At 44.1% G+C, this 16168-nt stretch overlaps 3 protein-coding genes across 4 annotated transcripts in view; all 3 read right to left on the reverse strand.

Annotated features, from left to right (window-relative positions):
* Positions 1–2450: 2450 nt before the first annotated feature.
* Positions 2451–7496, reverse strand: LOC311008934 (uncharacterized protein). 2 transcript variants are annotated; one of them, XM_084002895.1, is made up of 6 exons: positions 7270–7496; positions 6531–6639; positions 6318–6433; positions 5962–6203; positions 5751–5872; positions 2451–5183 (listed from the first exon to the last, which is right to left on the reverse strand). In XM_084002895.1, the coding sequence occupies exons 1-6, from the start codon at positions 7481–7483 to the stop codon at positions 3941–3943; spliced, it is 2046 nt and encodes a 681-aa protein (XP_083859021.1). In that variant the 5' UTR covers positions 7484–7496; the 3' UTR covers positions 2451–3940. The 2 variants fall into 2 exon arrangements, with proteins under 2 accessions (XP_083859021.1, XP_083859020.1); XM_084002894.1 differs by having other exon boundaries at positions 6318–6448.
* Positions 7497–8339: 843 nt separating this feature from the next.
* Positions 8340–11800, reverse strand: LOC311009061 (zinc finger protein basonuclin-2; the record flags this gene model as incomplete). Its single annotated transcript, XM_084003035.1, has 7 exons — positions 8340–9121; positions 9427–9799; positions 10394–10528; positions 10682–10747; positions 10835–11010; positions 11600–11702; positions 11774–11800. The coding sequence occupies 7 exons, from the start codon at positions 11798–11800 to the stop codon at positions 8340–8342; spliced, it is 1662 nt and encodes a 553-aa protein (XP_083859161.1).
* A 4340-nt stretch (positions 11801–16140) lies between these two features.
* The window catches only part of ccdc171 (coiled-coil domain containing 171), a 10094-nt gene continuing 10066 nt past the window's right edge, over positions 16141–16168 (reverse strand). Inside the window, exon 25 of the mRNA XM_084003604.1 lies at positions 16141–16168. This exon is cut by the window's right edge and continues 710 nt beyond it. The gene's annotated coding sequence lies outside the window, so the exon portion shown is untranslated.

A 16168-nucleotide genomic window follows, 5' to 3' on the forward strand; every position in this document is an offset into this window, starting at 1 on the left:
GAAGATCTTTGGTGTAATGTGTATTATATTAACCTTTAACGTAGCATAACGGTATTACAGTGTAATAAAGTAAAATGAAAATCACTGTTTTTATATTAAGAATAAATATCCATTTACTGTGTGTGATTATGTTCTTCGTTGTACAATCACTGCAGATCTCTGCATCATGTTTAAATAGTGGCGCTGCTCTCCCTGAGTGATACCATAATGTGAAAAAAGAATTTGCCATAGTCACATGGTTCATTTAGAGATTTAGTTCTTAACGTGTATTCAATTCAACATACATTTACGGTAAACTTCTATTAAGAGGGTATTGATGGTTTCGAGAAAATTCATGTCTCTTAAATAAATCACATTCAGTTCATGAATGCGATCACAATTGGAGACCCAGCTTCTATTTGACGGTCGGCTTGAAAGACAGTCTGCTGTCAGGTTTATCTGAGCCATGTGGGTACTATTTAATGTTTAAATAAGACGGTGAGAGCCACAGGGAAGTGTAGCGAATACCACAAACTAGTTTGGAGGGAAATCATGGACGTATATTAAACTGTATCATCTGCATAAAAATGTATGTTGCTGTACTGATTTGAAAGAATAATGAATTGAATGTTTTATGTTAATCATAATCTCCGCTATAATCACCATTAATACTATATCATGATGTATTACAGATCAAAGGTCTGATTGTGATTTTCGTTGTACAATCACTGCAGACTGGGATCATATTCAAATAGTGGTGCTGCTCTCCCTGCGATCTGACTTCCCAGTGACATAATGTGGAAAAATTAATTTGCCTGTTTTAATTTACCGTGAAACAGTATCATTCATCTTGAAAAACAGAAACCCCACAATCCGGCTCTCACCTGTCCTTCCCACACCTTGATGACAGGATACGTTTTCGGATATATTTGGATCAGATTCCGGTGAACAGCAGTCGGAGAGTTTAGAGACGCAGCGGAAGGACAGTCTGAAAGAAACTGCTGAGGTGGGTTTTCTTTAGAAACAAACCAGTTAAACATGTCTTTATTTAGAGTTGTACTTATTAATGTGACTTCACTGCTGATATGTTGAAAACTGATCCTTCATAGTTCATTTTTCAGGGGATATTGTCAATAATTAGTTTGCTGTAAATTCTACACTTGTGATTTAAGGTTCTAACACATTTAAATGCATATTCAGTCTCTTTGTTCATGCTTTTGTCTTATATTTGTTAAATGAGTGGTACTTGGGAAATTAATACAAGTAGTGACATTTTTGATTCATGTTAGAACTTCCTTATAATTATTTTATATTAACTTGAAAGTCTTTGTAAGATTATAATAGGATCTTTTATAAAGGAGATTATTTCTTTTCATGTCACCATTGGATTTTCAACTCCCCCGTTTGTTCTCCTCTTCTTCAGGCCTCCATGTACATAAACATGTCAGTCAACTCCTCCTCCTTTGATGACCTCCCCCCTCCTCCTGACTCCTTCTCCAACCCCTCCTACAATTTTTCCTTGAACAGCTGCTTCACTTCCAAGATGACCACGTACACCTTAGTTGTTGTCTCCTTCACCCGCATCTTCCCCCTCCCTCTCTACATCTACGTCCTCTACTTGGGTTACCAACAATGGAGGAAACGGCGCTCCACGTCCACGGCTACGAGTCACACCGACTTCTTCACATATCACACCATCCTCCTGCTTCTGATCGACGTCTTGGGGTTTGCCGCCTACATTTACGGCGGCTACGTCCATCTCCCAGTGGTGACGGAGGCAGGGATCGGCATCTTGTCGTTCTCCTCTCTCGGACAGGCTCTGCTTCAAGTCTTCACCTGTGTGGAACGATACCTGGCTGTTGTTCACCCCATCACCTATCTGGGTCTGAGACAGGCAGGCTGGGTCCAGATCGTCAGCATTGGAAGTGTTTGGACGCTGGGCATTGGATGGTTGACTGTGTCCTGCCTAACAAGTTACATGGTCACCAAGATCTTGTTTTATGGCTCAATTTTCATCTTTTTGTTTGTCATCTTTTTTTGCAGCGTTTCAGTTCTTTGCATTCTCAAGCGTCCAGGGCCGGGGCAAACGGGTGGGAACAGGGAGCGGGTGGATCCATCAAGGCAGAGGGCTTTCCACATCATTGTGGCCATAATGGGGATGCTGTTGTTGAAGTTTGGGGGAGCTCTGATTGACAACGTGATAGTGCAAGGTGCGAGTTTCAGTGATGTGTGCGTGAGGTCGATGTCTGCATTCTGGTACGGTCTTCCCAGCAGTCTGGTGTTACCTCTGCTGTTTCTGCACCGGGCAGGAAAACTACAATGCTGTAGAAACAATGAATCGGGATGAGATCGGGATGATATGTTCAAGTATCGTACTGTAAAAACACTGTCAATCTGAATTTTAAAATAATGTGTATAAGCAAGCAAGACCAATTTATGACCAATGTATCGCATACAATTTTAATGGCAGGATAGCCAGAGAAATGGTACATTTGTATGGAATACTATGACCTTGGTTATATCTGTACTTTAAATGAAGGAATATCTGGAAATCAGACTGAATGTGACTTAGAAACACACATATGACATAGTGTCATCTGACTAAAAAGACTAGAATGCAATTTATTCTAAATTTTAATAGTAAAACACCTAGAATAGAACCCTGTGGAATCCCGTTACTGAATAGTAAAGGATCTAGAATAGAACCCTGCGGCATCCCATTACTGAATAGTAAAGGATCTAGAATAGAACCCTGTGGCTTCCAATTATTGAATAGTAAAGGATCTAGAATAGAACCCTGTGGAATCCCATTACTGAATAGTAAAGGATCTAGAATAGAACCCAGCGGCATCCCATTACTGAATAGTAAAGGATCTAGAATAGGACCCTGTGGAATCCCATTAGTGAATAATAAAGAATCTAGAATAGAACCCTGTGGCATTACTAAATGCCAGACGGCTTGATCCAGGATCATCAGCCACTTCAGTCAGTCAATCAACACAATCTAGAGGAAAGATTTGTTCAGGAAGATTCGGCGAGTATATCAAATGGGGGGCACAAAACCTTTGAAATCCAGTCCAGAGTGAAAAGGTAGCTTATATTGTGTTTAACCCGGACTCCTGTGGCTGCAGTGAAGTCAGTAAGTCATCTATTTAAGTGTGTAGCAGACAAGAGACAACGTATAAACGTATGTTTGACTAATTTCATGTTTGATACTTGATTCTTTTCTGACATTTTGAACATCAACTCAACGGTTTGTTCTAAATCTTCGGACATGGTTTCATGTCCATTACGCGACGAAGTTTCAAAAACGCACTCAGGTCACATGTGGACGCTACGGTTCATTCTAATTAAAACATGAAAACAGATTTACCGTGTGCTTAATGCAAATGTGGGTGTGTCTCCAATGTGATCTGTGATCGGTTCTTAGAGTTGGAGAACCGACTGGGCCCTGCTTTTTAATCGGATGGGGGAGTTAACCAACCAGTTCCTCCTCATTCTTATAGTCTTCTCTTAAATCAAAAATAAAAACACTACCAGCACGACTAAATCTTACAGTAGTTATAGTGACCACAAGGGGCAGCAACAAGGTCATCCCACACTTGAAAAAAACGACAGATTCCTAAATGCATGAAAGGGAGATTTAAGGCATCAGCACGTTTTAACCAAAGTGCTTGTTGGATCGTCAAACAGCAATCTAGAAATGTCAAAGCTCAAAAAGTTGGATTTTGTCAATAATATTGCAAAAGTGCAGAGAGTTGTTCTTAATTGTTTGTCCAGCGCGTTAAGAGTTTGTTAAACAACATGACAGTTCACCGGTTTCCATTCCACCATCTGACTGAGATAGCACAGACGTTTATTTGCGACATCACAGAGGCCTTTACACAAGTTGGAGACACAATAAATTAAATAGAGGAAAAGTCTCACGGGAGATCATTTAAATATGAATTTTGGTCTCTTGTCATGTTGCGGTTTCAGGCACCGGATGGCCCCTCATGTGTGTTTTCAGACAGTGGCTCTGAGTGAAGGCCTTGTCACAGAGGGTACACTTGTACGGTCTCTCCCCATTGTGGGTCCTCATGTGGACCGTCAAATAAGTTTTGCGAGCGCACGCCTTCCCACAAATCCCGCAGACAAACGGCTTGGCGCCCGAGTGCACCGTCACGTGGTTATCCAGATTTATCTTGCGTTTGAAGGACCAGCCGCAGTCAGGGCAGCGGTACGGTGTCTCTCCGGTGTGGACCCGCATGTGGATCGTCAGCGGTCCCTTGGTGGTGAACCCCTTGCCGCACTCCCCGCAGTGGTACGGCTTCTCATTGGTGTGTGTCCTCATGTGGATCTGCAGCTGCTTGCTCGTCAGGAACATCTTGCAGCAAACGTCGCAGAGGTACGACCTCTCTCGGTCCGTGTGGATCTTCTTGTGCTGCCTCAGCGTCCCGGGAAGCTTGAAACGCCTCCCGCACACCTCGCAGCTGTGAGGTCTCTCGCCGGAGTGCGTCATCTTGTGGCGGGACAACGATCTGTAGTCACTAAGGGATTTGCCGCACACGCCGCACAGGTGCGTCTTCTTGTTGGCGTGAGTCTGGCGGTGAGCTTTCAGCTGTTCCTTCAGCGCGAACGCTTTGTGGCAGGTGTAGCATTTGTTTGTTTTATCAGTCTTGTGGAGTTTCTGGTGGTTCTCCAGGGACACCTTCAGCGCAAAGGCCTCGTGGCAAACGTCGCATTCGTACGGTGTCTCCCCCGAGTGTGCGGCCACGTGCTCATCGAGGCCGAGAACGCCGGAGAAAGACTCTCCGCAAATGTGACAGTCTTTCGCGTTTTGGTGACTTTCAAGGTGATCCTTCAACGCGGACTCTGGAAGCTCGCCGCACACTCCACAAACACTTCCCGGCTCGTCCACGTGATTCCAGGCGTGTTTGACGAGCGCCACTACTGATTTGTGCAGAGCTCCACAGGCTTTGCAGGAGAGAAATTCGCCGCTCGACTCGGCCGCCTCGACGTTACAACATCTGGCTTTTTCTTCCTTCAGTTCAGACTCACAGTCTTTCAGCTCGTTGTCGCTCTTGTCCAGATTACTCTCGGCTGGTTCCGACATCCCGTGATCTGCATCGTCAGCCACCTCCGTTTCCATATCATGCAGTTGCGACGTTGAGCCGATGGACGCTGCGTCTTCTCCACCACCTTCGACCTCCTGAACGCCATCACTATGGGAACCAGGAGCAAAGATTAAGAGGGAGTAGAAGGGAGGTGTTTAACGTCTGGTTCAGACTCCAGGATACTTATGTCGGTATGATGGTTCAGCTTTTTTTCCCCTCAAGGAAACATCAAAAAGGCAGGTCTGTTGTTGCTATAGTAACATAAACGTCCATTTCATAACAACATCGTTCCTCTGTCGCTTCACTGTTTACCAAACGTTTATGAATATTTTACGAATGTTTACGGGTCGTTTTCTGATTTTTTTACAAAAAGTTTACGAATCATTTATGGACTGTTTATGTATCATTTATAGATAGTTTATGGATCATTTCTGAATAGTGTATGGATCATTAATGAGTCATCAATGGGTCGTTTGCGGATAGTTTACCGATCGTTTACCGGTCGTTAACGGGTTGCTTTCAGCTGGATGTAGTGAGGCGTCCCAGACTCTACCCGGTATAAAACAACATTGATCAACATTGATTGTTCGGGATAGAATCCGCTGATATCGTGGGGTCTGAACCAGGCGTTAAGTCGTATCTGATCATATGTTGGGGCAGATAATTATGAGTTACCTTGTCCGAGGTCTTTCTGCACACGTCTGCGCGACGGTGGCGGACAGGAAGTCTTCAGCTCCGTCGTCTTTTGTCTGCGGAGGATTAATCTCCTCCTCGCCGGCCCTGGCCTCCCGTCGCCTCTGTATGAATAAAAAGCGACCCCTGCTTTGAAAACCATCACATAATTTCCCCTTCTCATCCTGCCTCCGAGCCTCGAAGACAGAAGTACCTTGAGTCTGACGTAGAGCGTCGACTTCCAGCCCGTGCAGCCGATGTTCCTGTGGATCTCCTCCGCCGTCACCGTCTCCACCTTCAGAGGCTGTAACCGCCGCCGCTTGTCCGACGTTAAGATGTCGAAGGGTTTGTCGTCTCCGGACAGCTGAGGGAAGGTGGACCTGAGCAGGTCCAGGAAGTCTGGCTCCCTCAGGCCCCGGGGACACTTCAGCCTCAGCATCGGACATTTCTTAAGAACTGGACGAAGGAGGGACGATAAAATGAGCCAGAAAAAAACAGGAAGCAGCACGGATCGGGAGTTTCCAAACTGACAATAAATTGATGGTGGTGAATTTCCAAAATCGGGAATACCATTGTTTGAGAGCACGTCGGTCTGAGAGTCCTCCAGGATCCGGATCCTGAGGTCTACGTGGTTCTGTGTTTCACTGATCTGAGGTCTGCCATGCTTCCTCTTCTTATACTGACATCTGAGGGGAAAAGACCTGGAAGACGAAGAGCAGCTGTCACCAACACATTTTATTAGGATGTAATATTAATCGAGGAGCTGGATGTTTGTGGTCGAACCTTGATAGAGTCTGATTCGATGAGTCCTCCTGGTTCTCTGGATCCTCTTCAGCGTCTTCATCCTCCTCTTCCTCAGCGGGACCAAGGCTCCTGCTGCTGCACCTCACACCTGCACAAAAGCCAGAAACCAGTTCACATTTCGGGGGAAAATATAGCATGATTTGTAGGAGTTTTATTTTGAAAATTACAAGATTAAATTATGCTGTTTTTGTCTTTTTAAATCACCATGTGAAACTAACTTCTTCATAAGAAAATTATTAGATACATTTAATGTATTATTATTATTATGTCCAACATGCTCAGCTTGAGCTGGATTTTAAACCCTGTCTACATAGACATGCCAAACTCCAATGACAAAAGTGCGATTCTGATTACATTCAACTATACACGTCAGAAAAACATGATTCAATACCATATATGCAGCACTAGTGTCTAAAACATAAATTCGGCATCAACAAAGCAGCGCGATATTAAGGAGAAATAACCATAAAGCTAAGGTTTAACGCGGGTTAACTCCCCACATTTACAATCCAAGTCTGGGCATTTAAAAAGGTGTTCCTTTGTCACTTTAAATATGCCGAATTAAAGAATAAATCGGTTTGATTAAATAACTTTTTTTTTATAATTTGATGTAAGCAGATTTGTTGACATGCATGCAAATATTACATTTCATAAAATCTTAACGGAGTTCGTCATGTCGCCCATCCCATTCTTCTAAGCCGAGAGATGAATGACCAACCCGCTGTGTTGAAGGCGACCTGAGCCCGAAGGACCTCCAGCTGCTTCCTCTGCCGGTCGATCTCCTGCCTGAAGCCCGAAGCCTCGTCCTCGTAGCCGGCTACGACCCGGTCCACCGCCGTGAGGATCTCCTGCGAGGCGGCGGCGAGTCTCTCGGTGACAAATCCTCTCAGAATCTCCCCGTTAGACATTTTACTGTCGTTTCTGTCTGTCATTTTACTGCGTTTACTGACCCGCTTCCGTTTTGTTTGGTGCGCATATAAATGTCATCCGAGTAGAAACCGAGACCTGAGCCAAGTGTTCCCCTTTTAGTCTTAAATCTTTAAAAGATGAAACAAATAAACCATAAAAAAGTATACAACAATAATAAAATAAGATAAATAAAACGAGCCAATAAAAAATAATTGAAGACTTTTTGTTGTATTGATTCTCTCTAAAAGTATAATTAGTGTGTAATTATTGAAAGTGAGACGGTCCTTCTCATGTCATATTAAAAAATTACATTTCCAGAAAAAATACTCACTTGTATGGAAGCCAGTCAGGAAAAGAAATCTCAGAATACGGAATTAGTGTTGTATGAATATGACATACCAAGTCATTATTTTGAGTTAAATTACTCATATTTCACTGAAGTAAACGTATAAATACCACAATGTGAACAAAATACTACATTACAATAAAAAAACCGCATCTAAAATCTTACAAAATAATAGGAAGCCACTCATCAGATTTATTGCAGTGAGTATTGCAATACCAGACAACAAACACAAGGGGGGGGCGCCTTGCACAGAGCAGCATGCTGTTAAATACATACATTTATCCCGACAAACCAAAACCACTGTGTTTACTCCAGTTGCTAAAGTGAATTAATAACATGTTAAATCGGTGTTCGTTTTCTGAGACATTCTTCCTTGTTCGGCTTTGTTAAACATGCGTTATATATATAAAAACTGTATATCTGACAACATCAAGTGAAGTTTTGGTAAAATAAGCCTTTTAGTTGTGGAAAAGAATGTGAAATCAGGCTAAACCAATGTGACTCTGGCTTGACCTCAAGTTTATCAACATTCATCACTCCTCGCCCCCCCCCCCCTCCACCTTCTCTCTTTCTATCTTCACCGGCATGCTCGACTTCCTGGGCTTCTTCTTCGGCACCAGGTCTGCTGACTCCCGCCGCCGCCGCCGCCATTCGCTAAGCGGGCCGGCGTAAGCCTTGTCTTGTTTTCCCTCTGTGACGCCGTAGTCATGTGATGCCGGTTGGGCGTCGCGGCTTGCCATGGTGACGGAGGCGATGGAGGCCGGGCGGGGGAGGGGGGCGTTTGCAGCGTGGCGTTGACAGTGTTCGGTTTTGTCCACCACGGGGACGAGAGAGGGAGGGGAGCCCAGTGAGGAAGCACTGTGAGCTGGGGGAGGAGGAGATCCGTCATGTAAGATGAAGTTCTGGTTTGAGAGCTGGCTCGGATTTTGGTGCAGCGGGTGAGATGAAGGGGGCACTGCTCGAGGGGGCGTGTCCTCCCAACCACTGTGTTGGAGGTTCGTATGACCATTTAACCGGTTCCTCAGGTAGCGCGCGTCCTCATCCTGTTGCCAAATCCCGTCCCCGATATCTTTCTCCTTGCTCGTACGCATGTGAGCGTCTTTGCAAACGTGTCTGTCCTTGCGTAGTTGCGTGTCGGAGTGTGTGATTCGGTGGCTGTGTGCTTCTCTGGCGGCGCCCGTATGCAACCGCGGGTTTGGGTTTGCGCTGTGCCGATTCCGGCTACGCAGCGAGCTGAAGACCATCGTGCAACCCGCCACTGTGCACCGATGTTTGATCTTCAGGTGGACGGCGTTGTAGTGGATCTTCAGGGTTCCTGCAAACAAGGAGGCAAACGGTTGAGGTTGAGGTTCTGTGACAACAATAGCCACAATCAGCACCAAACACTTCTGAATATCAGCAGAGGACCTGAAATTGATCCCTGTGGAACCCCAAGACACAAAGTCTGCAGGGGACCTCGAATTGAACCCTGTGGAACCCCAAGACACAAGATCAACAGAGGATCTCAAAATGAACCCTGCGGAACTCCAAAATGAGTAGAGAATCTTAAACTGAACCTTGTGGAACTTCCCTACACTATAGGTTTTTGATGCAGACTTGGAGAAACCACCACATTCCTACCTTTGTCATAGAAGCTTTTCCCACAAACACCACAGCAGACTCTCCCTTTCCGACCTCCTGCAGGTGAAAGAGAAGTGAGGGAGCAGAGGGAAGATGGGAGAGGGCAGAGGGAGGAAGATGGGGACGGGAGAGGGTGGATTGAGGAAGAAAAGGAGGAGGTGGGAAGAGGACAGAGGAAGGAGGAGGAGAAGGATGGGAGGTGATTGAGCGAGTAGGAAGAGGAGTGGGAAATCTTCAGAGGAGAGGAGGAAAGGGTCGGATGACGTGAGGAAGTAGGAATGAACGAGGAGCTGAAGGACGGAGAGAGTACGGAGGTGATCTCCTGTTTGGCCATGCCCCGATGCAGATCCTGGTCGTCGTGGAACCGGGGCTCCTGGTGCCATATGGACCGGGCCGGATTTGGCTTGTCGGGGTCTGCTTTGATTTTTAAACCCGATTCAACGTTGGACTGCTGCAGAATCGAATCATTGTGTTGCTGTCTTCCTCCTTCGTCCTGCTTGTGTCGCTCGGGCAGTTTGGCCTCAGTGAGCTTCCGTAGACATTGTGTTAGCTTACTGGGAGGAACAAGCTCCTGATAGAGGAACAACAAGGAGGAAGGGGGTCAACCAAACTTAAAGAACCTTTCTGGATACATAGATAAGCAAGCTGAAACACAGTGCTTGGAAGAAAAGTCGTTTCATTGAATTACCTTGGTGGGAGGACCCAGACAGTGCAAGGTGGAGTTTGGAAAGTGGAAAGGCAGAAGCAAAGACGGCCCCCCTGGGAGGTTTTCAAAATGGTGGACGGTGTCGTTGTGTTCGGGGGCACTGATTTTCTTAAAACGGCAGACGCCGGAGACTAAAGGTGAATGTCCTCTGGTGTTCTTGAGAGCTGTCGGACTTCCCCCGTTCTGCTCGGCCAACGTGTTGATGTTGGATTGCAGGCTCTTGGGGTCAGGGTTCAGCGGCGGGTCGGAGAGGCGGTTCACAGCTTCGAGGCACTGAAGCGTCATCAACTCAACGATGGGGCGTGTCTCGCCGAAGCGGAGGAACTGTTTGAGGACGAGCAGCTCTTCTTCGGGGGTCACCATCGACCAGCGGTCCAACACCTTGCCACCGGGATGCTGAAGAGAATAAACCTGGTCAAGATTCAGAACTGAGGAAAACCCGAGCACATAGACCCTGAATTCATGCTCAGTTTTAAATTTGTACATGTTGTGAAGTCCCAGATACACCAGGAAACCAAACGCCTCCTGTCACGGTGATACGACATATACCTGCAGCATGTACCCTCGAACATAATCCCCCAGACTCCAGCCCAGCGTGTGCAGGATGTGGCCGACCTGAAGACGACAAAAGGCATCAGTCAAACGTCATCTATGGCTTTGCTGTACGACTAATTTGCGATGCTCGGAAACCACGGCAACCACCTGTTCTGGGGTCAGGACGCTGAAGAGACGATCCAGCAGGATCTTTAGCCGAACGGGAACGGCCTGAGCTCCGTACAGGACCAGGGAGCTCAGGTCCAACACCAGCCCAGGAAGAGCCACCTCCACCGGGCCGCAGCTGGTGGGGAGCTGGGCCTGAAGCTGGAGCTTGGCCAGCGCTGCAGAAGAAGAGGGTTAGAAGTATGTATTTGTACATGAAAGTTAAATTATGAATATGATTTGAGAGTGAACATTTTCACAGTCAGATTATGATAACAATTGTATATAATAATATAAAAAATACAACTGATGTGTATAAAATAATATAAAAAACATGCAGAACAAAAACATGCATCTGAAAATCACGATGGATGTGTGTGTGTGTGTATGTACGTGTGTGTGTGTGTGTGTGTGTGTGCAGATGCTCTCTCCAGATGCTCGTGGCGATGAGATGACAGCGACACCTGACTTCATGTCACCGTGGCGACTGAACATCTGCAGCGTGTGTGTGTGTGTGTGTGTGTGTGTCAGTCGCTCTGAGTTTCTTTACAACGACCGTTGGAGTCGAGAAAAGAAACAGGATTTCACATTTTTAAAAAGTTGCAGGAAATTTGGTTTATTTTTGTTTGGGGTTTAAAAAAACATACCTGATAAAATTGTGGCTTTGAGTTTGAATTTAGATTCTAGAGTTACGAACTTCATAGAGAAGTTGGTTGTTTTAATGCTGTATAACGTGTATGTGTGTGTGTGTGTGTGTGTGTGTCTCACCATGCGGGACCCAGCTGTGTCCACAGCCATCACATGACCTGAGGTGAGTATTTCCTGGTTTGAAACTCACACAGCTGCAGCCGGACGCCGAACACCGGACGGACTGTGAGACGACATCGTTCATGTTCTTTATTTGTTTTTTATGAAATCACGACTTTAATAACGAGTCCGTACCTCGTCGGTGTCCGGACTCGTCCTCATGTCTCCGTCCTGTAGTCAACAGAAACATGAATCAGCCTCCTGATTGGTCAAAGAACACCGAACCATCTAATTGGACAATTCAACTTTTAATCTCTGATCAAATCTAATTATGTTTTAAATTATTAAAGACGATACTGTCATAAATCATTTATGATGTCATTGATATTACATACAAATATCTCTTTATTATTATTCTCTACAGTAACTGATCATGAATCCATTGATCACTGAGTATACAGTTTAATATCATAAGTGATGCCAGGAAACAAAAGCAACTACAAAAAGATTTTATTTTATTAATATATTATTATTATTATATAAGTTTAATTTGAATTAACTCATTTCTTAAAAATACATTTAATACATTTTATATTTTAATATTAATTAGGATATTGTTTCTTATATTTTTTATGCTTCTAGAACAATTTTGTTTGTTTAGATTTTAATAGGTTTGAAATGAAATTGAATGCATTTTATCACATTTTCAATCCAAATGGTTAACAAATCTTCTTTTTTATGAGGGTGAATGAATGTTGATGTCTGAATCATCCACAGATAAAAATCATATTAATAATAATAATAATAATAATAATAATAATGATAATAATAATAATAATAATGCATTTATACTCAAATGTTCAAAAGGCAATGAAAAGAAGATAAATGAAGCAAAAACAGTAAACTAACTATTTAAAAAAAGAAGCATAATTATCAGATAGTATTGATTATGGCTAATAGTTGATAAGAGCTTCTCCTTTTCCTTTTGCTGGAAGCTGATGAGTGATGATATATTAAAATATTAAATGTGCAGTTAAGAGCTGAACAACATTGTGCTTGATTGATTTTTCAATTCATTTTAGCTGCATTGACATAATTTGTATTATTAATATAAATTCATACTGACCTGTCAGTTTGTCGTTAATTCAAAAGAAAATCTCTCTTTTTTTTTTCTTCTGTTGATTCTCCTTCATCTGTTCTTCATCCTGCTTTTTCTTGTTTTCTGTGATGTTTTCTTTCTTCCTTCATTCTCTCATAAAATCATTTGCTTCTCTCTCATATACATATATATATATAGAGTGATTTTTTTCTCTTTTCAAGGCTCTCCATCAGTTGACTCCTCCCTCTAGCAGCGCTGAACAGATGTGATTGGATGATGGATCGATGCGTGCGTGTTCAGCATCTTCCCTCCTTTTATTTGGTCTGCTGTCTGATCTGCAGGTGAAATGATGATTATCGTTTTATTGGGAAAAAACATTATAGACTGATGCATGTGTTCATCACATAATTGTGCCAGCTGGTAAAAGTGGAGCTCATTGGCACGACTTTATATACTGCTGGTAGTTTATTCTTTAATAATACATCCTCGTGGACTTCTTATGAAATAAAAGCAGTGGTGTTAAAAATTACAAAACAATCTAATAGTAATTATAAACCAGATAGACCAGAAAGCAGGGGATGCTTTAGGGGGCGGGGCTTACCTGATGATTGACAGGTCCATTTAGAGTCCAACAGATCAGAATGCAGGGGATGTTTTAGGGGGCGGGGCTTACCCTCTGATTGACAGGTCGCTACCACGCTACCAATGCTAGTTAGCTACTAAGATGACTTTAACATTTAGCTGTAAAGTTGACCGTGAATTATGAAGCTAACTTTGTTAGCAGCTTCACACCAGAATCCACATGGATCCAGATCCAGTAAGGGTGTTGCTTTGTGTTCATCAGATCCACCCGTCGCTCCTCCACAGTCCAAATATGGTCACTTCCTTCACTGATGGCAAAAGTAGCAAGATGGTGACGGTCAAAACGCTGCACCGTAGTCCAACAAACCAAAAACCGAACTTTGGTAACTTTGTAGCATCACGTTGGCACGGACTCCGAAAAAACTAAACTTCCTGTCGGCTCATATGAAGACAGAGAAAATAATGAAGTCTTCCAGACTTTCAGAATCTCCACGGACCAAAGTGATCGCCTTTGGGCAGCGTCCTTGGTGTGTCCATCAGCCTCGGTGTCCCCTGGGGGGGAACCTTCCTCCCAGGGGGGAGACGGTTCCCCCCCTCCCCCCCGAGGGTCGGATTGAATCAGGGTGACAGTAGGGCAGCTGGCCTGCCGCCATGACCACACCGACAAAACAACCCAAGGTGAAGTCAATGATAACGTCTAGGTTTAATGTTGGGGATTTAAACAGTACACTAAAGAAATGACAATACACTTTCTATTACATTTTCCAACTGATTTTATTTATAAATTATCAATATAAATAATCAAATATAATGCGTCTTTGTTCTTAACATTGAGTTTATATGATTTATGCTGTTTAATTAGTTTTCATTTTTTTAATTTTTGATATATTTTAGTAACGTTTTATCCAAATTATTGTTTCTCAGAGGGACAATAATATTTTTTTTTGTGTATTTATGTGGATCTGCAGGTCTTTAACAAATCAAATAAATATGTCGGTTAAACTGTCGCAGGTTCGAGTCCCACAACATTTACCGTTGAAGTGCCTCCGAGCGACGGCAGTAAAATCCTGAGTTCTCAAAAGAGAATTTAAAAAAAGAGCTGCTGTCAAAAATAACAAAGAGACAGAAATCTGCAATAAATGACGACTTCACAGTTTTTCTCCCCGGAGCAGAAATGACCTGAAAAGTTTCTTAGATTATATCTGAGGTGTGCGCACACACACACACACACACGCAGACACACACACACACACACACACACACACACACAGACAGACACACACACACACACACACGCAGACACACACACACACACACACACACAGACAGACACACACACACACACACACACACACACAGACACACACACACACACACACAGACACACACACACAGTGAAGGTAGGGCTGTTGGACAGGCTGTGTGTCTGCTGGGAGCTGGTGGACTCCTTCCTGTTTTGATGTCGTTCTAATTAGAATATCAGATGATAGCAGCGTGTTGGTGTGTGTGTGTGTGTGTGTGTTCGTTGACACACTTCCCAAACCAGAACCTCTCAGAGGGGTCGTGTTTGAACCGCAGCAGCAGTACCACCTTCTTGCTGTCCTCAGTCTGTGTGTGTGTGTGTGTGTGAGTCCTGGTCCTGGTTCTTGGCTCTACAAACCCTCTGAACCAGGTCACACTGTTTGTTCGACACCAAAAAAACAACAACAAAGCAGCGGGAAGGAAACCGCCGGCACCTTTTCCGTGTTTGATGTGTTCGAGCGCCAGCCTCCGTCGGCGACCGGGGACTTTTCCCCACGAAGAGAGACGGATCACGATCAAACGCCAAACGAAGATTCTTCCAGTCTAAAACCTTACAATCACAAAGAAAAACTGGATGTTTTTTATGATTAGACTTTGTCAAACTTGGTCAGGTTGAGATCAAACCGGGACGTGCCGAAAGAAACGAGTCACTCGCTATTGGTGCCCCGTGTGAGGCTGAAAGTTAGTAAGGCTAAAAGTAGTAAACTAACTCAACTCTGATTTCCTGTGAAGTTTTATTTTGAAAAGACGGCGTAGTTTGAAGCTTTGGGACGGTATACGTGGTTGGAAGGACAATGAAAAGCTCATGTACTTTTTTTAAGAGGGGGCATTGAAGCAGCGCTCAGGGTCTCAGGCCTGGTATCAGTGGTGGGATGTTGCTAAGTAGGCTGCAAATACTCCAGTAATCTGCTCAACTACAATTTGGAGGTTCCTCCCAGTCAATCATTATTGCGCGTGCAACTTGAAACCGACTTCTTTGCTTGTGTTTTTGGCCCTTAAAGCCGGCTGCGATGCCTTCTGGGGGGGTCCTGACTCCCAGCCAGAGTTTTTTTTTATAAAACCTGAGCAGAGTTTTCCCTCTCTGTCGCTTTTCTGTCATTTGTCGCCACTTCAGGAAGTGAATTTTACATGATGCTAAAGTCTCCGTGTGTGTGGCGGATATTATGTATTTACTGGGTCATTAAGTGTGTGTGTGTGTCCCCCCCCCCCCCCCCCACCTCTTTTCCCGGTCCCTTATCCCACCCCTCTGAGTCTAAGTGTGTGATCCCGCCCCCCTTTATATCTGTGTCATTACTCGTGTGTTTTTTGGGGAGGGGGGGTTCTCCTTTGTAGCGAGTCCAACTTGGCTCGGCTGCAGTGACTGCTGGGGAAAGTGTGTGTTTTTTAAGTGTGTGTTTTAATGTGCGTGTTTGTCGCAGGTACAACTAGGACGGCAGGCACTCGCACGCAAGTTTCTGGAAAACATCGGTGAATATTCATGAGGGAGAAGAAAAAAGAAAAAAAAAGAAAACAGGATGCAGACATTTTTTTAATGAATTCTTTTTGTACTTATTTGTTTTCTTTTGGACGTCCTGGCTTTTAGTTTTATTCTTTTTCTAATGAGCTGG

Source organism: Eutrigla gurnardus (genome assembly GCF_963514095.1).
Source record: "Eutrigla gurnardus genome assembly, chromosome: 23".
Taxonomy (NCBI): Eukaryota; Metazoa; Chordata; class Actinopteri; order Perciformes; family Triglidae; genus Eutrigla; species Eutrigla gurnardus.

Bases quoted from the DNA above. Each gene is read 5' to 3' on its own strand.
- LOC311008934 (XM_084002894.1), bottom strand. From the start codon at position 7,483: ATGACAGACAGAAACGACAGTAAAATGTCTAACGGGGAGATTCTGAGA. The intron at 6,640-7,269 runs GTTGGTCATTCA...GCTTTTGTGCAG, and splicing joins GGTCGCCTTCAACACAGCGG to GTGTGAGGTGCAGCAGCAGG. The intron at 5,184-5,750 runs GTAACTCATAAT...TGGTTCCCATAG, and splicing joins GCAGAAAGACCTCGGACAAG to TGATGGCGTTCAGGAGGTCG.